We start from the raw sequence: 16,480 nt of genomic DNA, 5'->3' as shown, positions 1-16,480 counted from the left end.
AAAAATGAATTTATGTACGACGTTTGACCAGTGAAAGGTACGGGAGGTTTGATACGGATGGAATTTGTTTGTTGGGTTACGGATTTATGTTGATAATTTTCGGCTATATATGCATGGATCTCTGCACCTAGATCGGCTACATGTTGTTGACAGTTGCTGATAATAGTTGCAGTGTTGGATTCAATGGCATGGAGTCGTCGAGCAAGATTGTTAATTATGTCATTTGCGGACATGTTTTGGGTTTCTAATTTTGGTAATTCAGTTTCTTCAATAATGGAGACCCGATGTAGGAGTTGCTTGAGTGTTTCGATTTGCTCTTCGGTCAATTCAGGCATAGTGGCAAATCTTTATTGGAGACGAGGTTAAACAAGAAACAGGGAACAGGGAACACGGCAAAGAAACGAGGTAAAAGGTAAAGAGGACCAAGTAGTTAGGTTTTTGATTCTGGATAATGTCAGAAACAGAACAAGAACAGAAAGAAGACTACTTGGTGACACGAGAGTCAGAGTGAAAATGATAAATAAAGAAGTTTATTTCAGAGAAGGGGGAGGGGTTAGGACTAAGATCCAGAATAACGTTTTTCTAATAAATAACTAGCATCTATTTATACTATTTCTTATACATGGGAAAAGCTACGATGGGTTTAAATTATAGATTAACAAGGGACTTTACGGAACAGATATCATGAGCAGATTATTTGACAAGGATGAGTAATTGAGATTCGACGAGTAATAGCAGGCTGGATTTAGTTGACATTGAATAATTAGATGGTTCGGGGAATATCTCTGATTTGACACGGGCGGGAAAACTGGATTGGGATATGAAGTAATAGATGATCGGAAAAAGGTTTACTAAGGTTGAGTCAGACAAGAGGCGGGAAATATATTGGAATACAGATTGGTGGTAGGTTTTACAAGGAATTCAGAAAGCGGGCAAGATATACGGATATGATTTTGGGTACAAGGTTTACAGGGAGTTTGGTAGCGGACAAGGTATACTGATATTAGATTTTAGGACAAGGTTTCACAAGGGTTTAAAATCAAGGCATGATCTAGGACATGATGAAATGAGTTCATGACAAAAGGCATCAATAACGTATTTCTCTACCACTATAACTTTTTTTTATACAATTATGTCAAACCATACAAAAAGATTTCATAACCTTGTGGAACTAAATGCCGAAATTCGAGATCAAGCCTTGAGCTGTAATGTTTGTGAATACAGTACTGATAGACGGAGCAATCATACAAGACATCTCAGCTCTGAATCACACCGGTTAAACGTAGCGAATGCAATCCTCTCGTAAGTAATATATAAGAGGGTTATTGGAAAATTTACTCACAAACATTAGAAATGCAAACAACCCTAACGAGGTTCAAAATGAAGCAATTAATACTGATCCATCTCCTGAGGTTCAAGAGGAGGCATATAACTCCATGAATATTGATTCACCTTCTGGAAGGTAATTTTTTTATTGAAAACTTAACCAATGTATATACTTAACTTTCAAACTATTAGTCCAATGATGACAGACATTGATGTTGAACCTGAGCCTGAACCAGACATAACTCTCGAGGAAGCTTTCGGAAGCTCCCATGGTTTTGAGGAGGATGACAGTGAAATCGGACGTGACTTTGACCCCTTTGAAAACATTTTAAATGATGAAGTACAGTTGGATGGTGGTCCTGGTGTTAGTGAATCTATCAACCCCAATACCAATGATGATGAACCTCAAGTACCTGATGATGTTAATCGCAACCCTTACTTTCCTTTTCAAAAATGAATATTACATGCATGCTCTTCTCTTTTTCAAGTCTTCAAGTATGAAGTATTCAGAGGAAGAAATTAAAGCGACCCTTGAATTCGGTAGATACTTGATTGAAATAGCAATTCGGCAATACAAAGATCAACTTGCTCTGGATCCCACTAGGGGGTGCCAAACATTAAAAAAATCATTTCCTTAATTTTTAAAAAACATTCCCGGGAATTTTTCCCCAGCCAAATTCCCTAAACTTTGCCGGAACGATTTTTTGTGCCCGAGATTTTGCGGGCAAGAAAAAGTATTCCCGAGAAATCTAGGGAAAGAATACTCATTTTCTATTGGTTGTTGAGAAGGAAATATGACGTGAAAATGTAACATTTTATTTATTTTATGATAATCTAAAAGCATCAAATCGCATCTGCGTTTGCTTTATAAAGTTTTTCTAAGTTTTTAACTTACCTTTTTTCTCCTTAAATTTCTCTAAAACGTACAATCTAAAATGTCTGATCAAATAAACAGAAACACTGGTGGCGGTCCTTCCAACAACGATTCCGCAGATAAAAGCCTTGATAGAACCAAAACTACACCTGGTCAAATTAAGGCTATGATTGGTTTCTTTGAGAGTAATCAAGACCTTTTTAAGATACATCTTGGTGGACAAAAGTCTTCCGCTCCTTCAGCTGGTAGTGAGATAAAAAAATGAGAGATCATTGAGAGATTGTTTCAGCAACTTCTGGCAGATAAAGTAATTCCGTCTTCCTGGAATTTCAAATCGGTTGGAAAACGTTTTGAACGCCAACTCGCAAAGTATCGCGATGTAGAAAGAGATATGAACTCTACCGGTTTTGGCTTGACTACAGATGACATTAAACGTGGACTGACCTCCATCGAGATCAAGTGTGAACATTTGTGTGTTGGATTTTCTCGTTTGGCTTCTCTGCATGGTGTTAGACCAAACATAACTCCTTATTGTGTGGCTTTCCATGGTGCCGCTAGTTGTACCGAGTACACATACTCCAACAGAGTAAGGCCATCATTAGCTGCAATTGAGGCACAAACTTTTGCAGTTTTTGGTGGTCAACAAGAGGCGATTGAAGAGGTCAGTCGATTGTTGGTTGGAAGTGATGCAGCTGAATCTTCAACAAGATCATCTGCTTCTCTTTCCTCTGATGCTCCTTTGGCAGCTGGTGCTCCTTTGGCAGCTGGTGCTCCTTTGGCTGCTGGTGCTCCTTTGGCTGCTGGTGCTTCTCTTTCCTCTGGTGCTCCTTTGGCTGCTAGGTCTTTGTCTGTTGCACCTGTGTCTACTGAGGGTTCTTCTTCTTTCCGTTTTTCTTCTGTTGGGCCATTCACGAACCTCTCTCTTTCCCTCGTCCTGCTTTTGGTGAAGCTTTGTCTGGCCAGCCGTCATCTGTAGAAGTACCAGCTACCAATGTTGGTTCTTCTCCTCTGTTGGTTCCATCTAATACCCAGCCATCAAGTCGCACACCATTATTTGAATCATCGTCAGAGAATAATTTGTTCGATTCCTTTTCTTTTGATGATGGTGGAGATTTTGATGATGCTGGGTCGTATCATGCTGTGGACCATGACAACGATGTCAACAGTGGTAGTGCTGCTCGTGCTGCTCGTGCTGGTGGTGGTGTTGGTGCTGGTGGTGCTCGTGGTGCTCGTGCTGGTGCTGGTGGTGGTCGTGCTGGTGCTGGTGGTGGTCGTGCTGGTGCTGGTGGTGGTCGTGCTGGTGCTGGTGGTGGTCGTGCTGGTGATGGTGGTGGTGCTGGTGGTGGTGCTGGTGGTGCTCGTGTTGCTGGTGTTCGTGGCGGTGCTGGTGCGGGTGCTGGTGTTGGTGTTGGTGGTCGTGGTCGTGGTCGTGCTCGTGGTCGTGCTCGTGGTCGTGGTCGTGGAGGTGTTAGTCGCGCTGGTACCGTTCAGCCTGAAATGCCAACGGCTGATCGCATCCGTGTTGATCCCGATCACGCCATGAGAAACAAGAGGATCAAAAGAGACTTTTCTTCTGAGTATCGCGAGGCTCAGTTGAGAAGGGACGAAGTATTGAGGGAAAATAGTCAGAGGAAGTTCGATTTGGGTATGTCCCAATTGCTTGTTACTTGTCTGACAACGAACGCCTTCAATACATCGTCATTTACGGAAATTACCAGACATCTGGCTGATTTTCGTAGATCTCTGAGGGATCCTGTCGATGATGATGATGTATATGATGATACAGAGTATCTTTACAATCTTGATAATGATGAAGATGAGCACGATGACGGTAATCCTTCAACAGATGTAGATTAATATTTTTTTCTTTTTAAATAAAGTTTTTTTTTTCCTCTTACAAATATATTTACATTCATTGTTCAGAAACCTTCACAGCAAGGACGCAATCCAATCCTTTCAACACAAATGCACATTATATCAACTCAGTTGGTTTATTCATTATCATATCCGAAATGTACTGCATAATCTGCTAAAACTACTTCAGCAACGGAATTCCTCCAAGTATTCAATATACGGCTGGAAACACTGTTGACGTTGTCAAATGACTCCAGCAACACCACGTCTAATCTCGACTGCCCGACGTCAACATCCTCATAAAAATCACCGTCAAAATTGTCATTTTCCAAGATCAAATAGTTGTGCAAAAGACCGCATACATGTACCAATTCATGTATTCTCATGATATCCTCCTCACAATTGATTCTGAATCGGAATGTTCTTCAAGATTCTCCATTTTCCCTTTAATACACCAATGGTATTTTTAACAGCAACTCGGGCGGAAGAGTGAACCCTGTTGAAGTCTTCGCACTTCACCGAACTTACAACCTGGGGTCTTCTGTAAGGAGTAAGCACAAATAGATGAAGAGCATATCCAGAATCACCGAGAAGGTACTCATGGCTTGCAGCATCGCCACATGTGAAATACTTTGCTTCTCTATTAATCATGAAGCTAGCATGCTCTACACATGTGGCATCACACATCGATCCTGCTTGTCCTGATTGGAAACCCAAAATGATCTTTCGTTCATCACAAACAACCTGACAGTTCACAGAATAGAACCCCTTTCTTTTGTAATAGGATTCGGGGCAGTCGGTAGGCTTTTGAGAAAGGCGAAAATGGGTGCCATCGATGTATCCGATACAATTACGAAAAAAGTGCTGCTTTTTGATGGCCTCAGCTGCTCTTTCTCTTTGTTCCTTGTTAGGCCAGCCCATCAAGTGTTTAAGGTTGTCGGTGATTGCCTTAAAACAGCGGTTGGTGTAGTCAGTGACAGAGCCTTTGCTGATTCCAAACAAAGTTGCAATCTGCTCAATGCTGTTACCAGTTCCATCGTGACTTAATCGTCTCAAGGTAACTGCAAGTTGAACGTGAACATCCCTTTGAGGAATGAAACTCAGGTTGTTGAAGACTGCGTGACCTTCAATCAAGCGAAGGAGCTTTAAGAACGAGTCCTTATTTATTCTACAAATCTTAACAAACTCTTCGTCATTCCACTCGAGGAAATACTCGCGATACTGGTCCAGTTTAGGAATGCCAGGTCCACTGTTGAGAACACGTTTCGTTTCTAATCCACTCAAGAGTTCGTGCATCTCTTCCGCTTCTTCTTCATTTTCAATGATAACATTTTGCTTAAGCAAAGACTTCATCTCGTTCAAAGTTTGTTGTCTAATAGATTGTTTGGGCATTTTAAAAGTTGAAAATAAAAGATAATATTTATGAAAAATGGTTTAAAGTGAAAAGGGGAAGCTAGAGCTGTATTTGGCTTATGACGAGTTTTCGCAGCCTAAAAAGATTCCCGGAACTTTGAAATAAAATTCCCGCGATTTTTGAAAAAATTTAATGTTTGGCACCCCCTACTGACACTGACTATGATTTCAAAGGCTACCCTACTCCCCATGGTATTTCTAGGTTTTACAAATCTACCAAAAGCACTGTTCCAATTCTTCCCCATGCTGAATATTATGTGAAAAGTCGTGAAGGTATTTCTTATACCACACCTATTGATCTTTCTAGTCGTGACGCTGCTGGTAAGCCGTACAAGCCTGATCTGATTATCAACCATGTTTCTGAACACCTGCGACTTCTCATTGCCAATCCAATCATGTCCCCCTATTTATCTGATCTTCCTGATTATACGAGTAACCAACGTATAAAGCTTAGTCAAGGTAAAAAGTGGATTGAGGATAAATTGTTTCAGCCTCCCATGATAATTGTTGGTAATGACAACAACCCTCGGCAATTGTGGGTGTCGGATAGAATCTCTCGTCTGTCTGATATCAATGTTCCTGCTCAACAGCGTCCCTACTTCAAGGTATTCAAGTTCTTCCAAGAATCCGACATTGTCAAGGGGTTCCTTTTCCCGGTAATAACCAAGATGAATGATTCCATGTACTATCTCTCCGAAAAGGTTGTCTCATGTGATGTATCACAGCTCTATCTTGATGATGTTTGCCGTTTAGAAGTGGAAGATTACCATGCCTATACCAGTGTCATGCAAAATTTGACTCCTGAACGTTTAATCATCTGTAACCCGAGCTATACTATTGATGACACTAATATTATTCGTGATCACTATAACATGATTATAACTGCCAACGACCACAAGCACCCATTGCCTGTTAACTCCAACTTTGTCAACAACGTCCTTTACCCGTCTATTCCCAAGAACGTTCAGGTTGTTAGAGTTGTTCCTTATAACTTGTTTTCTGATGACACTAGTCGTAATTCTATATCAAAATGGAATTGCTTCGATACTTGGTTAATGAATCCTGCTGCTTTGCCCCTAAGTATTGCCAATTATTACTTGAACCAATTGCTTTTATGTGGGTGTAACAAACTCAGTGCCATGGAGTAGTTGCCTTCCCTTGTTGGTAATCTAAAACAGCTGGAAACTGGTATGCCGATGTTTTATGCTGTCCTTAAAGATGACGTATTTGTTGTCGCTCCTCTTTTGTTCATCAAGGCTGACAATCCTCGTCATGCCGAGATAACTTGCTTAAAACATTCAACGGCTACATTTCCACGTAGAAAGTGCTTCTGGTGCCGCCATGCCAATAATTACAATCAAAATATAAGGACCACTCCTGAAGAATATGTGTCAGCTCCAAGGGAAAAAGGGCATTGGAAAAGTTTATTTATTACAAGCAACTTACCTATTCCTGATTTTTCGATCCGGGTTCGTGATAGACAGGGTCACTTTATTTTTGTTGATGATCTGATGACTCTTGGTTTCAAAGATTCTAATGGTAAGGGCTTGCTGGGTCTGTTCTCTTGGGATCGAAGTAAAGATACGCCAGTTGAAATATTGCATGGATTATGTCTGGGCTTGATCAAGTACACCTTCAACAAGGCTGCCGATTGTTGTTTTAACAAAACCCAAGTCGATGTTATCAGTTCTCTATGTTGTATTTACGGTTCAAAGGCTTTCACTAACTTGTCCACGCATCGGAAGGGTTACAAAAGCTACCTTGGAAGAGATTTCAAGCTTATGGTCCAGATGATTCCAATTGTACTGAGACTTGCTAAGGATGACCGGGCATTCTTGACTTTTCGTAACGATCCCCACCACAGGATGAATAACATCATCGATACTTTCGATAAGCTTGGTGAGCTTTGTTCTCTATCGTATATGTCGGAAATTTATACCAACTGTCATGATCCTGTTACATTTTATGCCCCAAATATGCAATATGAGTAACCAGCTTTTAGACTCAATATTCATCATTGATCTGTCAGCTCTTTAAATCCTTTGTCATGATCCACATAAGCTATGACTAACTTTTGTTATTGCTTATTCTTTTATTTAATTTCTTGTTTTCCTTTCTCTATAAATATAGCTGATACATTTCACTTCTCCCAGTTTTCTTTATCAGATATATTTCATAATCATCTTCTCTTTTCTTTCCCCCCTTTTATTCTTAACTAAATAACCTGCTTCAAGAAGCCATTCATTCTCTGTCCTGTCCTGCCTGTCTTGTTCCTCCCTCGTTCCTGACACCAACTTTGACGAATTTGTTGAGATGCTTCGAAAGGCTGCCAATGATTCAATCGTTGCTTTGGATAACCTTGATCATACGGCAATTCCAAGTAACAGGCGTTCTCGTCGCGGTCGTAGAGCCAGTCAAGCTTCTACAACTGAAAATTTAGATGAGCCATCGGTGATGTTTCGTGATGTTGTGCCTCCTGAAGAAGGTGAAGATTCTGACGATGAAGACGTAACTTCTGCTGCTGCTACTGGTGCACATGCTACTGGTGCGCATGCTGGTGCGCGTGCTGGTGTACGTTCTCGTGCTGGTGTACGTTCTCGTGCTGGTGCTAGTTCTGGTGAACAGCTTAATGGTGCTTCCATTCCATACGCCAAGACAGGTGGCCCTCTGTGCAATCGTTTGAAAACACACTTGATCATTCACTTGGTGGAGGATTGTATTCGTTTTGCTTCTCCTGTGCTTTTGGCTACTGAAAAGAATGAATAGTTTAACAAGTACATTCGGGCAATAATCATGAAAACGTACAAGCAAAACCCCTCTCGTGAATTGGCCCTGATCAATGGTCGTGCGCTGTCTTTGACGAATGTCGCGATGGGTTGTTACTTGGACAATGATGCGAAGCCTTGTGGTTCCAAGGTGAGGGAATGGTTTAGTCGTTTTGGTCAAAAAATGTACTTTAACGCAAACCGTGAGTATGGTAGTGCTGCATACATCGCCGGTAAGAGAGTCGCTTTTGACATGGTCGCTGTCTTTGATCTCGATCTTGGCGAAGGTGGGAAGCGTCGTTTACTTGGAAAGGTTGTGCTGAAACGCCGTGATCTCGTCGAACTGGAGGTTTATACGCTTGTTGAAAAACCAGTGCAAGTGCTTTCTAACAACGCAAGCATCTTCAGAAACTACCAGGTGGACGATGGTGGCAATCTTGTCGTGGTCAAATCGGACGAAACTCTAAGTACGCTGGTGTTCAAGCTGGTTGCTGTTGATCTATTGGACATGTCGCATTCAACTGTGATAAATGATGTTCAATACTCAATAATTAACAGGTGTAAGTTTGGTACTCTTTGGTGGTTCCATAATACGGACAGAAATTTCGAAATGTTGAAAAACGATTCCCAAGATTAACCTTAAGAATAATTTCGAGATTTTTACATGTCATTTTTTTAAAAAATGAAGTTCACTTCATTTTGTTTACCAATAAAAACGGTCAAATCCATGACCTTCTATCCTCACCCCTCAAGGGCACCCATTTAAACGTTTTGTGCATCCTCAATATTTTTTTAGCGTCTTTTTTTTGATGCATCTGGTGTTTAATAACGTATTTTGGTTTTTCATCCAATCAGCAGCTTCTATTTTTTTAAAAAATTAAAGTTTGCTCACGGATTTACGTTTTGGGACCGAATTTCAGTAAAATTTAAGATTTTCAACTTGTTGTGTATGCTATAAATAAGACTTATTCTTCAACTTGGGCATTTTTTTGCTAAATCCTATGGTTATCTGGTCAGTTCTAGATATGGGTCCATATCATTTCGTAGATGGCTAATTGATATGATTCTAAAACTGTTAAAATGTGGTCTAGTACTGTTGCTGTCGGACGTTTTGTTTGTTGACACCATTAACTTTTAAGTTCATGCATCAGATCTGCTTTGTGGGATATACTTTTTTTAACTACTCAAATTGTCAGAAAAGACAATTCTTAATCGATTAAAACTATTTCCATATTTTTATAAATTGTTTTCGACTTTTACGAAATATTTTCTAGTCTTTGTCTTGTATATCCTTTTTTTTTATTGGTTTCTGCTTGAGACGAAATCAAGTTATTTTGTTGTACTACTTTGCATAGCGGCGCAGGCAACGGTATTTTAGGTATCCGTACAGTGTAGGTTGTTTAAAAATATGTCAAAAAAAAATATTTGCTGATATAGTTATTTTCTTGGTTTTTAGTGAGGAATTATCCTGTATACCGCATCTATTCATCTTCGGATTGCTGGATCTATTCAAAATGTATTTCAATTCTTTCCCTGTCCAGAAATTTACGATTGACGGCTTGTTGTTGTTTATCGTTTTACCACTACTTTGTCAGTTCCTGATTACCCTTTCGAATATTTCGAATAAATACTTGGTATACACAGTTTCAATTATGTATCGTAATTCTTAGTAACCAAAAATTTAATGAAATAGAAGGCCGATTAGTTTGTATTTGTTGTCTATCAATGTAACAAATATTTCAACGCAAAACGATCAATCTATCGTAGGAATTTCATTTGAAAAAACAAACTCTCAGTTCAATGTTGTTCTATGTCTCCATTTACTTTATGCAATGAAAAATTTCGGCTTCAGTATGGCCGTTTTTGGACTTGTAGCATTGTATATATTGTTGTGTTTTAAGGTAAAGTAAAATTATAAAATGACTATAGGAGTAGTTTCAGACTGTTCATAAAATGTCTCTTATTAATAAATGAAATGTACCAGTATCTATATAAAAGACTGTCTGCTGTGTTGATATCTCTAGTGCCATCTTGAAGTTAACGTGCCACCAAGCTTAAACCTGATAAATTTTTTGCACTTTTTTAAATCCATTTTTATACCCCAAAAAAACATTTTTCTACAAATCGCTGACAGAAGAACGATTGTAACAATGTTTTTAAACAATAATACGAAAACAGTTTACATTTTTAGTTATCAAAAAATTTTAGTGATAGCCATCAAACATTATCGGTGTTGAAATATTTAAGCGGGGGAGTATAGGGGAGGCCCATCATTTGAAACAAACAAAAAGAGCATAAGGTAAATTTTAACACCCGACAATCATTTCAGCCAATAAAACAGCAGGAAATGGCTAAAACTGTAACTTTTTTTTAAAAAGCTATGAACTTCATCAGTTTTAATTTTGATAACTTCGCAATAGCTTTAAGTTTTAGATGCAATGTTGGCAACCATTTCTTCTGTGAAGAATTTTTAATTTATTTATAAAAAAGTCTATTTACCATCAGAATTGTTAGGGCGCTCATAAATTTCTGTGGGATGCTAAATAGAGTTCCGACAGTTGGAGGGCGTACCCAATGTCGATCCTATTGAAGCTATCAACTTTATCAATACAACTTTTTTTTCTGTTTTTATTTCAAATTACAATAACAAAAGTATTAAAGAGTAGTTCTTCTGTCATCGATTCTGAATTTATTTATAAAAATGTCTGTTTATTATCAGTCATTAGTGCGCTTATAAATTTCTGTGGGGGGAGGGGCAATGAAGTTCCGACATTTGGAGGCTTACCCAATGTCGATCCTATTGAAGCTATCAACTTTATCAATACAACTTTTTTTTCTATTTTTATTTCAAATTACAATAATAAAAGTATTAAAGAGTACTTCTTCTGTCATCGATTTTGAATTTATTTATAAAAATGTCTGTTTATTATCAGTCATTAGTGCGCTTATAAATTTCTGTGGGGGGAGGGGCAATGAAGTTCCGACAGTTGGAGGCTTACCCAATGTCGATCCTATTGAAGCTATCAACTCTATCAATACAACTTTTTTTTCTGTTTTTATTTCGGATTACAATAATAAAAGTATTAAAGAGTAGTTCTTCTGTCATCGATTTTAAATTTATTTTATAAAAATGTCTGTTTATTATCAAAGTTGTTAGGGCGCTTATAAATTTTTGTAGGAGGGAAAACAGTCCCGAGATTTGGAGGGCAAATCCAATGTCATTTCTATCAAAGCTATCAACTTTATCAATATAGCTTTTATTTCTGTTTTTATTTAGATTACAATTATAAAATCATGAAGGATTAATTGTTCTGTCATCGAATTTTAATTCATCAATAAATTAAATTTTTTATAGCAATTTTTTAAAACCAGGCGTTGAGTATATGTATATCGAGGAAGGTCAAAGAAAGGCATGGAATAAAAGTTTCTTATAGTTGATCTCCGCGATCAAAAATTTATCGTGTTACCCAATCATACATGTTCATTAACAATCAGTACTTTGACATTTCTAAGAAAGCGTCACAAAAGTTCTTTTCACTTATCTCTGTATACTTTATTATATTATGCCCCCACTCAACGCGAGAAAACGCGCTTACGCTAATAAAAATAAAAACGAAGAAGGTGTATTTATGACCAGATCTGTTGATGTTAATGATTGGGAAGAAATGTCTATTGATAACACAACAAACGTCGATGAATTGCATTCTTTAGCTGAAAGCCATAATGATACTTCGATTGTTAAGAATTCTATAAATAAAATTCTTGTCGATATCACCGGACAATCCAGTCGTCCTAAAACTTACACTGGTACTTCAAGAACTACATTATGGAGAAATAAAAAAGAATCGAGTATGATTGATGATCGTTCTAAGTTAACCCATTTCGGTTTTGTACCTGTCGCCGTTGCTGCTACACAGCATGAGGTTGTTTTGAGCCGTAGTCAAAAGGAATTGATCCAAATCAACGAAGTATTTTTACAACTGCAGGATTTACTTAAGCCTATCATGAATAAGTCAAACAAAAATAGTAAGGTTTTGGCGTACAATTTTGTTCGCTATTCTTCAATCAACTGTTATTTTATCAGAAGACTCGAAGGAATGAACAAGGGCCAAGCTTCACGCAGTGCGGCAAAACAGTTTTGGCATGATAATAACGTCGCTTATCGGGCTATGACAATTATCAAGTGGTCTAATGAATTTTTGCAGGAACGCAAACTTTCTGACCATTGTCAAGGCGTTCATAGCAAGAGAAAGTCTTTTCTTAATGATTCAGACGTTAAGATGATGATCCTTGAAGAGATGAGAAAGACCAAGCCAGCTGAGCGATCCTTGGTTGTAATTAAGAAATTTATTGATGATGTTGTTGTTCCTTCTTTTTTGGGTGTTGCTAACAGATCTGTTGCTGAAACAACAATTAGCAAGTACCTGTACGAATGGGGATACGCCTATAGAAAGAACAAGAAAATGATATATTTTGATGGTCATGAACGTGAGGATGTGGTTGCATACAGAGATCTCTGGTCAAGAAGAATGATGGAGTACATGGAGAAAATGGACTTTTATACTGGGGAAAATGAAGAGAATATCTTGGAGCCAGCGTTAGAAGACGGTGACAAAAAGCTTGTTTTCGTAACACAGGATGAAAGCACGTTTTACGCCAATGATGGTAAAAACGATCTTTGGCTGGAGGATGGTGAGAACCATATTCGCAAGAAGGGACCTGGATCTTCAATTATGATCAGTGAGTTCCAGTGTCCCTGTCATGGTACCATGAAAATTGCAAATTGGTCGTCAAGAACGAAGTTTAAGGTAGGTGATAGCAGAGAAGGTTGGTGGACCTACAAGCACATGGTGGAACAATTGGAGGAGAATGTCATCGGTCTCTTTGATGCATTGCATCCAGGTTGTAAAGCAATATTTCTTTTTGACAATAGCTCCAACCACGGAGCTTATTCCGATGAAGCTCTTGTGGTCAACAGAATGGCTTTGAAGGATCGAGTGTGGCCAATTACGAGCAAGTTTCAGTTTCATGATACTGTTGTTAATTTAACAAGTGGAGAGGTTTTGGAGCAGTCCTTCTTTTATGACAAGGTTGATACCAGTAGAGATAAGAAAGGCCGTACTAAGTCCAAAACTGTACGGTACTTCAAGGGAATCAAAACTATCTTGGAGGAGAGAAATCAGTGGATTGGTCATGACATCAATGGCAAAGCGTGGAAGTTGGATTGCGGTTCACCCGAGATATCTCCTGATAAGATCTGTTGCGCTCGTCACTTCTTGGGTTCTCGCCCAGATTTTTGTAATCAAAAATCGGCACTCCAAGAAGTAGTAGAAGATGCTGGCCACATCTTCGAACTATATCCAAAGTACCACTGTGAGTGTAATTGGATCGAAATGTACTGGGGTGGAGCAAAGCGGGAGGCTCGCCTCAAATGCGATTACACTTTCAAGTCTTTGGATAGCAACATGGATGCATTTTTGGATAAGGCAGGAAGCATTGCCAGAATTAGAAGATACTTTCGGCGTGCAACTGAATACATTGAAGCCTACAGCAAGTGTAGTGACGGTCGGGAAGTGGTGCAGACCGTGAAAAAATTTGCGGAGAAAAAGTACCTTTCCCACAGAAAGGTTAGAATCCCTTCGGACTTAGACCATGAATAGAATATTTTTTTTACAAATACACATAAATTAGCATTCATTTGACCTTCAATGCTGAACTTTTTTTTATTTTTTGCCTAATGTCAAGGGGAGTAGGGTACTCTTGCCAAAAAAAAAAAAAAAATACTCATCACCAACATCGCAATTGCGAAAAAAAAAATTTGAAACAAATTTGAAATTTATCAGGTTTAAGCTTGGTGGCACGTTATCATTGATTAACCAAAAATGTATACGATTATTAGATAGTCACTAATTAGTCTTCTTCTGATTTGAAGTAACGTGATTTTGTCTCATTTGTTACTTCATCTTTTTTTTTCTTCCATGTTCCTGCCTTCGAATATAAAACGTTGTATGCGAAAGCATCATCGTCTTCCCTTCTCTTTTTTTTTCTTCTTCTTTAGTTTATCTTTTCTCCATTTAACTTTTGACACACTGGTAAGTTTTATCTTAAGCATTGACATCTAGCAGTCGTTCATTGTATGCTGTGAACTGTAGTTGTGTGACATTTTGTTGTAGTTGTAGTTTCTTTTGTTGTCTTTCCATTCAATTCATCCATACCTACTTGGTGGTCAGATTTTCTCCCTCCTATTTACGTTTAAGTTTTGCTCACATAATTGCATTTTTTTTGGTTGGTTCTTTTATTTCAATAAATAATCCATCATAAATAGCAGTCAAAAACTATCGTCATAAATTACTTCTAATAAATGTTAAGTCTTCTTAAATCTCTTTGCTTTAAACTAAATTTTAAGTATTTCTCAGACGTACTAAATTAGACTTGTCATGTAATATCCTTATAGTTCTTACTATAACATTCATTGTAAAGCTTATATCACAAATGGTATCAGCATGGAAAAACCTTTGTTAGCTCTAATACGGCTATGTCCTTGCTAGGTCACCACACACTCCTCTGGTACTGTAGTCATGTTTATTTGTTGATATTTCTGTATTCAAGATCTGATCTATTTTTTTTCTTTGAATTAAACGTTTTCTACTCTCATCCATTTTATATGTATTAATACTAATAAATGTATAATGTCTGTTTCTTTTGTCCTCACCATAATAATTATTGTGTTCTGCTCTTGCCCCGATCCACTCCTCACAGGCCCACTAATTGAGCGAGTTATCATGATTAATTTTGTGTATAGCTATGTTAAAGACACCAATCCTAGAACCAGTCTCCAAAGGAATGATACCATTAGAGCAGCATTGGACTAAACAAAAATGTGGTAGACTGAAAATGGGTTACACGTTTTGAATAAAAATGGATGACTTCCAAAATACAAAATAGAATTAAATAGAATAGAATTAACTTCGGAAATTTGATTTTCCGAGTTAATTTTACTTCTGTTCCAAAACACTGAAAATAGAATTAACTTTTTTGACCCGTACCATATATGCAAAACTCTACCTAAACAGCTATATTATCAGATGACAATGATGTTTGAATACATCCAGACACCGATAACCAAGATAGTTTAACTATTATCAATGATGCTCCTTCCGTTCGCACTAAAACCCATCAGTTTTATATGCACAATAGCAACTCACTGTTACTTCTCCTGAAAGGGCAAAAAAGACGGTTCTCAGAAGCGTAAAAGAGCCAAATAAATAAACTGTTTCGATAAATATTATTCATAGATCTTATATTTATTATCTGAATGTTATTAGCGTTTATCAGAAATGAATTATTTGATAGAAAGATGATTTTTTTGTTAATTTTTTTTAATTCGGGGGGGTAGGGGGGTCGAGTTAACTTCAAAAATTTAAGCGGTGAAATTTAAGGTTAATTCCACGTTACACAACCCAAAAAATTAAGTCTATTCTATTTAATTCTATTTTGCATTTTGGAAGTCATCCAATGTTTCAGTAAAGGTTATGAAAAAAAAGGGTTTAACATCTTATAAGAGTGATAATAGCTTATATACATCCTATGAAGCGCTGTTAACCGGATGCATAACTTAATAATAACAAAAAACAGAAAAATAAAATTGTTTGAAAAGTCTCCCTATGAATCAGTATGTGATGTCATTTTACAAAATAGGAAAACCTTAAACGGTTACGATACTTTGGAGGGCGCTGTATATACGTTTTTGAAATTCAACGCACGTTTAAGAATGTTCTGATATGTTTTGCGACTTATCTTATATGTGAAATTAGCTCAGATAATTCCCATCGAAGTTTAGAGTACTTGAACCCTTTCGGAACCTTTTCTAATTTCTTATAATCTATTTTGGTCATTAGTTTCATGTAATCAGGGAACCCTTAAGTATCGGATCTGTAGGGATAACGGACCAGAATTCTCTGAATTATCGTATAACAACGGATAACGAACCGGAGTACCCTGAAGTCAACGGATTTTCAGGGATAACGGACCGGAGTACCCTGAAGTCAACGGATTTTCAGGGATAACGGACCGGAGTACCCTGAAATCAACGGATTTTGAGGGATAACGGACCAGAGTACGCAAAGCTATTGGATCTTGACGGATAACGGACCTGAATTCTCAGATTTGTAGGATTTAGGCTGCTGAGATGAAACAAAATATATTGAGCTCTTAAATAGGAGATGTACTAATATGGACAAGCTCCGGT

General features: G+C 37.9%; 3 protein-coding genes across 3 annotated transcripts; all 3 read left to right on the top strand.

The window, feature by feature from the left end:
- Positions 1-1,152: 1,152 nt before the first annotated feature.
- On the top strand, positions 1,153-1,964 carry EV154DRAFT_489031 (uncharacterized protein; the record flags this gene model as incomplete). The annotated part of the gene is made up of 4 exons (XM_051599236.1): positions 1,153-1,302; positions 1,352-1,462; positions 1,519-1,747; positions 1,815-1,964. Coding segments are annotated over 4 exons (640 nt in total), but the record flags the coding sequence as incomplete, so codon positions are not given.
- EV154DRAFT_608376 (uncharacterized protein) lies at positions 1,961-4,057 on the top strand (the record flags this gene model as incomplete). Its single annotated transcript, XM_051607684.1, has 3 exons — positions 1,961-2,445; positions 2,503-3,087; positions 3,150-4,057. The coding sequence occupies exons 1-3, from the start codon at positions 2,262-2,264 to the stop codon at positions 4,055-4,057; spliced, it is 1,677 nt and encodes a 558-aa protein (XP_051449922.1). The 5' UTR covers positions 1,961-2,261.
- A 1,419-nt stretch (positions 4,058-5,476) lies between these two features.
- Positions 5,477-8,869, top strand: EV154DRAFT_572673 (uncharacterized protein; the record flags this gene model as incomplete). The annotated part of the gene is made up of 5 exons (XM_051606353.1): positions 5,477-5,486; positions 5,642-6,589; positions 6,686-7,454; positions 7,702-8,173; positions 8,234-8,869. The coding sequence occupies 5 exons, from the start codon at positions 5,477-5,479 to the stop codon at positions 8,867-8,869; spliced, it is 2,835 nt and encodes a 944-aa protein (XP_051449921.1).
- Positions 8,870-16,480: the final 7,611 nt, after the last annotated feature.

This window comes from Mucor mucedo, assembly GCF_025094135.1.
Source record: "Mucor mucedo strain NRRL 3635 chromosome Unknown EV154scaffold_345, whole genome shotgun sequence".
NCBI classification, from domain to species: Eukaryota; Fungi; Mucoromycota; class Mucoromycetes; order Mucorales; family Mucoraceae; genus Mucor; species Mucor mucedo.
The sequence above is the reverse complement of the archived record's forward strand: the minus strand, read 5'-3'. Positions and strand labels throughout refer to the sequence as shown.